This window comes from Lytechinus variegatus, chromosome 5 (assembly GCF_018143015.1).
Source record: "Lytechinus variegatus isolate NC3 chromosome 5, Lvar_3.0, whole genome shotgun sequence".
In the NCBI taxonomy this organism is placed as follows: domain Eukaryota; kingdom Metazoa; phylum Echinodermata; class Echinoidea; order Temnopleuroida; family Toxopneustidae; genus Lytechinus; species Lytechinus variegatus.
Genome location: NC_054744.1, coordinates 42410859 through 42418449, shown reverse-complemented (window position 1 = coordinate 42418449; position 7591 = coordinate 42410859). Strand labels below are relative to the sequence as shown.

Sequence of the window (7591 nt, the reverse complement as noted above, 5' to 3'; positions counted from 1 at the left end):
TTCCTCCTCTTACGTTTCCCCTTCTTTTTTCCTCTCTTTTCCCTTCTTTTTCTTTTTTTTCTTTCTTTCCCCTTTTTTCTTTCTTTTTGCTCCGCCAATAGGGGGGGCCCGGGCCCCTCGGGCCCCCCCTGGATCCGCTTATGCTATCTATCTATCTATCTCTCTATCCATCCATCCATCCATCCATCTATGACATCTATCCATCCATCTATCTATCCTCCACAGCCACCCCCCCCCCCTTCCCCCTTCCAATCCCTTTTCCGCTGCGCATGCGAACGGTTAATTGCACGTCGTTTCGTGATCGTGAATATTCATATTTATTATGCAAATTAACTCAATTGATTATTGAATCTCGGGACAACACATGTTCTGCTTCTGGTAAGAATTACATTTTTAAAGGTTATTTAGATCTGAATATATTTTCAGCGATTGTTAATCTGGAATCCCGCAATGAAGCCAAATCAAATACAATATCAATGACAATCTATATTGCATAAAAATTAGGCATAATATGATCAAGAACTTGTCCGCTGTTCATTACATTGTCCCATATATCGGAATTTGTGTTGTAACAAAGTTGCAGGTCGCTTGAAACTGATTACATCACCCTGCGATCTGCGACGGACGACGACGGCGACTTAGAGCAGACTGAGCCAGATCAAGAGAGCGGCTGAGCTGAGCTAGTAACGTTAATACTTGGAGCTGATATTTAAAAGAAAATGGCGGAATTAATGGAAATGGATTGTTGGAAAGGTGACTGGGGATTGCCCTCGATTGACAGGGATTGTCTTAAGGTTATGGTAAGAACTTAAACTTTGATTTACTTTCACCTGTTCACGTAATGGTTATTTTGCTTTGTCAGAAATAAAAAATAAATAGATGAATATCTGCAATTCTGCATGCACAGAAATTACTTATAAATAATTTTTGCATGACCATTGAACTCCCCTTTTCTCTCTGATTTCTCTTTCTTCAATCGCACTTAACTCTTTCCATCTCCAAGTCCAATTTCTTAATTCTTGATAATATTAATAACTAAAGTAGATGTTGAAGTTATAAATACATGCATCTTACATAATTTCCCCTGAAAACCTCTCTTCTTTCCCTTCTACTTTTCTCTCTGTCCTTCAAACTACCGCTACTCAATTTTCAGTCACATCGCTTCTCTTTATCCTCAAAGCCTTGCTTTTGTACAAGCCCAAACCTGGGGGGGGGGGGGGGGGGGGATCAGTCAAATGAACCCCCTAATTTTTCCAAAGGAAGAATAATAGGGGAGGCAAACAGTTTTCTCTTCCCCAAAATATTGACTGATTGCCTTTTTTTTGCTTGCCAAATTTTTTGGAGAAGAAAGGCCCATAAGTTTTGACCGCTGAATGGAGGGAAGGAATCAAGACTCCAATTGAAAACCCTGGATACGGGGCTGTTATATCCTTATAATCTCTTTGCAAACTTCTCAACATATAGCAAGTTAATAGTAGTGTTTATATACTACTTTTTACTTTTATTGTAATTAACTAGAATTGTCTAACAGAAAAACTCATGGGGAGATTTGAGATATGCTGCTGATATTGTATTCAAAGTGATCAAGCTTTATATGCATTTGCTAGATGAATTCGTGTGATGTAAATTGATTTACTTATTTCTGCATTTATTCATTATCCATCCATTTTTAGGCCTATGCCCAGTTTGCTGGAGCCCCAATCAAAGTTCACCGTGATAGAAGACTTTGGAGGAATATATCAGGTAAGAATATTCTTTTATCATTGTTTTAGAGTATTAGAGCATGTTTTCTTATAAAAGTTAGAATCTACTTTGTTTTCTAGCAGATAGTCTAATTCAGATTGCCATTCACCATCATGGCTAAACCCATTTGGTCTATTCATCACTTTTCTAATTTTCACTTTTAAATTTCTACTTATTATTTTGCACTCAAGTAAAGATTTGGTTTATTAACAGTTCATCATGTTTTAGACAAAATAGATATTTTACAAAGTGGTTTTTCTAATGCCAAACTGGAAATTAAACATTCATTTCCTTGCATTTGGTGAAGTGTTTTGTTTCTTTATCAATGATTGCTTTAATGTATACAGTGTTTTTACATTGATAAATTTCCTAAATTAGATTTTATTGACTCCTATTATTTATAAGGTGATTATATTGCATAATATGTTTGTTCTTAAAAATATAATAAGCAGATGAATGAATGCATGAATGAATAAATAAATAAATAAATAGATAATAAATAAATAGATAAATAATTTAATAAATACATAAACATTTAATTATTTATGTATATAAATAATAGATAAATGAATACAAATTAAATTACATGTAGTTAATAAGAATGAAATGATATCAATATTTTTTGTGGAATCACATAATAGTGTGTATATCACATGATGATTTTGTTTATATTTATTAGGGTGTGTTAAATGTTGATTTTCAAAATTTAACAGCAACATGAATCATGATTGAAAACTCAATTCACAAAACACCAAACGCAAACACGATCAGCGGTGCACCATTTATTGTCGAAAATAAAAAGCCGTTTACATGTTGATCGTCTGTAAATTTCCCACTTTTGTTAGCGCAGCTTTAGTTTGCAGTTTGACCAATCACAAGAAAGGTCAGTTCTGGCACCTGTTTGTGTAGGCTTCCACTGCTAGAGCAAATTTAAAGACGTTTCAAAACTCAAATGTGTTCAATGTTGCATTCGCGATGCTCAAGGTTGTAAAACTTTTTTTTTTACGTCTAAATTTTCCTCAGAATCATGAGTTGAAAGACGTGTACTTTTACAACCGGGAATGGAGGACATTGAACACATCCTTTGTTTCTGGTTATATCCATGTTTGTAGTCATGTTCTCAATCACGTTTCATGTTGCCGTTTAAATTTAGAAACCGACATTGGATACACACTTAGCATACTAAATAAGCAATTATTTTTTGTACATTGCTTGTTCAATATTATTTATCATTAATGGTACCGAATGGTGCCGAATCCATCTCGTTATGGATGCTCAATGAACACAAGTGAAGGGGAGGGGGAGGAGCGAACAAAAATATCAAAGGAACACAGAAATCATTGATAAAAGGAGTTATAGAGATAAGTTTTGACATTGATTTTTGTGTGATAAGTTTTCTATGTTACATTTTTAATACATTCTTTAGCACATTATCCAGTCTTCTATTCAAATGGGATGACACTGAAGACAGCAGACAGTATTATAGAGCATCTAAAACAGAATGAGTTCAATGCAGATTCTGAATTGAATGACCAGCAAAGGGCAGATATCCTCGCCTACTCGTCGCTACTAGAAGAAAAGCTATTACCTGCATTGGTATGTATGGCAACGATGATAATGTTATGCTTTTAAAATAGCCCTTTGGAGCCTTCCAGCAAGAGCTTCCATGATCAAATTCTAAAGAATAACACATCAATTGTTGTTGTTTTTTACTTGGTACCCACTGAAAACTATGTAGATTGATGTGTAGTATCAGCATTCTCCCCTTCAATTAAGTTTGATTGCTCAGTTTGAATCAGTGCACAATCATCAATATTCCTTCATTTAATTTTTTTAGAGAGATTTCAATAGATGGTGCTTTAGTTGTATCTCTAAAATAACTTAAAGAGAATCAATCAAATCAAATTAAATAGAAAAATGTGAGATTCCACCTCAAATTTTTGGCATCCTGAAATAGTCTTGACGTGGAAAGGAAATAAAGGTCAAATAAAGTCTGAAACATGTAGAATAATAATAATAAGAGGGATTGAGATTTGTAAGGTAGCACATTAAGCACAGCCTGGTGATCAGTGTAAGCTACTGTTAAAAGTTACTGAAATTGTCTCATTTCATTGGTCATTAGGCAATAAGTCAAAATTTAACATTACTACTGTCTCATTTTGTTTTTCTAATGGGAACTCATTTTTCACTCTTATTCTTCTCAGCAATACACATGGTGGGTGGATGCTAAAAACTACACAGAGTTTTCTCGTCCTTGGTTTGCAAAGACTATCCATTTTCCTTTCAATTACTTCATACCGGGTCAGTTACAAAGGACAGCAGAAAGCAGTTTAGAAGCCAAGAGAGGAGGTCTTCATTTATTAGATGGAGAACTTACTCAGAATGTAAGTACATGTAGTTGTTGACATAGATTCCAGTTGTGGTTGATTTGAACTAAAATGCAACATAATAACAATGCAAATATAATGTCAAGGAAAGTTATGTAATAAATCATTTTGGTATGCGATGAGTAATTGTTTCATATTATTCAGAATTTTGTTGCTGTGGCAACAAAACGTTCAAATTGAATAAAGGTAAATTGCTAAAGATAGTGAACAAATATGGATGTCACAATACTGTAACCGATTGGAAAATATTTCATTCCACGTGACATGGTTTGCTTGCTTTTATAGATGATCTGTTTAAACCAAAAATGATACCCCCCTCCCCCCATACGAGATACCTTCTATTCGAAACTCCATCAGCATTTGTTTATTTTTTTCCTCAATTTAATTAATCTGCTTTTCTTTAATCCCTCTGAAAGGTTATGAAAGATGCCAAGTACTGCCTCAACATGTTGTCTGAAAGACTAGGACAGAAAGAATTCTTCTTTGGAGAAACGTAAGAAAGAACTTTCTTTTCTTTATGTATGTTTAATTTATTTTCATGTATATATTCTTTTCTCTTTAAGTCTCTCCTTTATTACTTGTATATTCATTATTATCATTTGTTGACATTTATTGATTGCTCCTCTATACTCAATTTGTATCAGCCAAATTGTTCATGGTGCCTTGAATGTGACAAAACTTGACATACAGTGATGAAATAAAGGTATGTTTGGTAATTGGAGACAGTTCATATAGTTATCATTCATTGATACAATGTTTTAATGTATGGGTGTTAGGAAATCGCTAGGATTAGTGATTGGTGATATAGACTTTTGTAATTAGCTTGAGATATTTGTGCATTGTGCTATGTGGAGAGACAAATCATGAAGACAACAATTACATTGGAAACATGCCTTTTGTTGTTTGTGTATATGATGTTTTAAGTGAGCAAGAATACTAATCAGTAATATCATTTTTTTCCCCCCTTGGCAGTCCTACATCTTTAGATGCCCTTGTATTTAGCTACCTGGCTCCTCTTATACGAGTTCCATTTCCCAACAACACTCTTCAAATCCACTGTAAGGCTTGTGATAATCTGGTTATGTTTTGCAGTCGTATCTTGCAACGCTATTTTCCTCAGGTTCCACAAGGTATGTACAAGACCATAGAATGAAATATATTTTTGTTTTACCAAGAACTGAATGATTTTTTTGGAATAATGTATGATTTATTATATCATTACCCAGGTTGTAGCTACCGTTATGCTTGTATAAAGTGTGAAAAATATTCTGTAGAAATTAATTTGGACAAGGGACCATTTCAAAAATCTGTTTGTGAATTACACATGGCTTTACAAATGACAGGTGACTTGTTCTTGTGCTAAATGATATGGTACTATGTAACAGATTTAGTATCCAAGAATACATTCCCGTCGTGCATAACAGTTTTATGAAACGCTACCCAGGTAGCCATCTGCCCCTCCCTCAAAGCAGGTAGAGTGAAAGATGAATTATGATAGAAATGTGATTTGTAATAACACAACTACAACAATGATATAAATATATTTTGAAACATCAGAGGGTAACAGATATAATTTGAGGCCCAAATTTACTGATAAACTATTGACAGTTAAAGCCAACCATGTATAGAAATGAAGATATTATCATTTTGTCATCAATTTACAATTTTGATGAAATCTATGAGGGTACACATCTCATCACAAATGTACTGAATAAATGTACTTTGATAATAATAAGCGACATAGTACTATGTCATTCAACATTTCTTCTATCAGGTTCAGAGAATGCATCTAGAGAGTCTCGAGCCACAACTGAAGAGTCGTTTGATGATCCTCATAAGAGACGTAATCAAATCCTATCCGTGCTCTTTGCTGCTGCTGCCATGGTTGGGTATGCCCTCTTCAGCGGGTTGGTACAGTTTGAGATCGTGGACGATGAGGAGATGGATGATCATGGGATGATGGACGATGAGGGAGATGATTACCAGAGCCAAGAATAGATGAAGGATCACAGTTACTAGATCCAGATGTCAAGACTGGTCTGTTACTACTAGGTCTGATTAATAATATCGATTCCATAAATAGTCTGACACCATTGTCTCTGATTTCAATCTAGTCAATTAACAACATTTGCTGATAGATACTCAGTTTGGCTATCCCCATTACATCCAACATTAAAAAACAATTTTTACTTTGAAAAAATGGAACTAGACCAAATGTATGGAGCAAGAGGATTTGAGCTGAATGAAGATAGCCCATATTGAGATTAGACAAAGAGGTTATAAACCAAACATGTTTAGACAGTGTCCAAGTCTTCCAAAGGTTCCTACTGCTGTGTTGTCTCAAAGGATAGTGTTAATCTGTCCAAACTTTCACCTACTTTTTAGAGAATATGGATTGCATTATCAACTTTACCGGTGTTGCAGTATACTGTCATTAAAGACAATTGAATATACTGCAAATAAACTGCAGGAAAATTTGGGCATTACATAGGACTTTGCAATGAATAGCTTAGCCCTAAATAGACTGGGCTATTTAGATGCCTAAGAAGACGGGGAGAGGGGGGGGGGGGCTGAATCAGCCCCCCCCCAGTCATCTTAGGGTTAGAATATTTGTTATGATTCTATTAAACTACAATATCAATTCCTATAGAATGGATTTGTGTCAAGCAACGAGTCCTATTCAGTCTTTACCCATAATTTGTTTGTGTTATTTTCAATGAAATCGTAGTGTTACTCTTTTTATCTATTTATTTCTTCAAAAATAATGATTTTGTTGATAATAATCACATATCGAAATGATTAAAAATGATATAAACATAATTCTGCAGAGATATATATTTTGTTTGCAGGCTCAATCTGATAACTTGTGGAATGGTTAGCCATTTTGAAGAGGACCAGCTTGTAAGACCCAAACTATTTATGTCTCCTAGGCCCAATAACACAAAGTTTAGTGATTATCACTAAATGACATGGCCTATCAAGGCCATCATTGCATGTGCATTTTGCTGCTATGGACTGTCAAGGAACCAATCAGAATTGTTCTTTTAAATGAACATTTAATCGCTAACCTTTGTGTTACGGGGGCCTGGATCCTTTCCTAGGATATCATGTAGTCTTATACATGTATGACCACTAAAATGATAATTATTTTCTACTTGTGCTCTGTTACAACAAACATTCACATCACAATATTTGCCAAGGAATTAATTATTTACATTATCGTCCCAAGCAATACCCAGGTTTTTGTCTCACCTGCGAAGCAAAGTGAGACTATAGGCGCCGCTTTTCCGACGGTGACGGCGGCGGCGGCGGCGTCAACATCAAATCTTAACCTGAGGTTAAGTTTTTGAAATGACATCATAACTTAGAAAGTATATGGACCTAGTTAATAAAACTTGGCCATAAGGTTAATCAAGTATTACTGAACATCCTATTAGAGTTTCATGTCACATGACCAAGGT

At 34.8% G+C, this 7591-nt stretch overlaps 1 protein-coding gene across 1 annotated transcript; it reads left to right on the top strand.

The window, feature by feature from the left end:
- Positions 1–331: 331 nt before the first annotated feature.
- LOC121416206 (metaxin-1-like) lies at positions 332–7037 on the top strand. The gene is made up of 8 exons (XM_041609699.1): positions 332–378; positions 578–800; positions 1674–1743; positions 3170–3339; positions 3948–4127; positions 4547–4623; positions 5103–5260; positions 5905–7037. The coding sequence occupies exons 2-8, from the start codon at positions 720–722 to the stop codon at positions 6126–6128; spliced, it is 960 nt and encodes a 319-aa protein (XP_041465633.1). The 5' UTR covers positions 332–378; positions 578–719; the 3' UTR covers positions 6129–7037.
- The last annotated feature ends 554 nt before the right edge of the window (positions 7038–7591 follow it).

Bases quoted from the DNA above. Each gene is read 5' to 3' on its own strand.
- LOC121416206 (XM_041609699.1), top strand. From the start codon at position 720: ATGGCGGAATTAATGGAAATGGATTGTTGGAAAGGTGACTGGGGATTG. The intron at 801-1,673 runs GTAAGAACTTAA...ATCCATTTTTAG, and splicing joins GGGATTGTCTTAAGGTTATG to GCCTATGCCCAGTTTGCTGG. The intron at 5,261-5,904 runs GTATGTACAAGA...TTCTTCTATCAG, and splicing joins TTTTCCTCAGGTTCCACAAG to GTTCAGAGAATGCATCTAGA.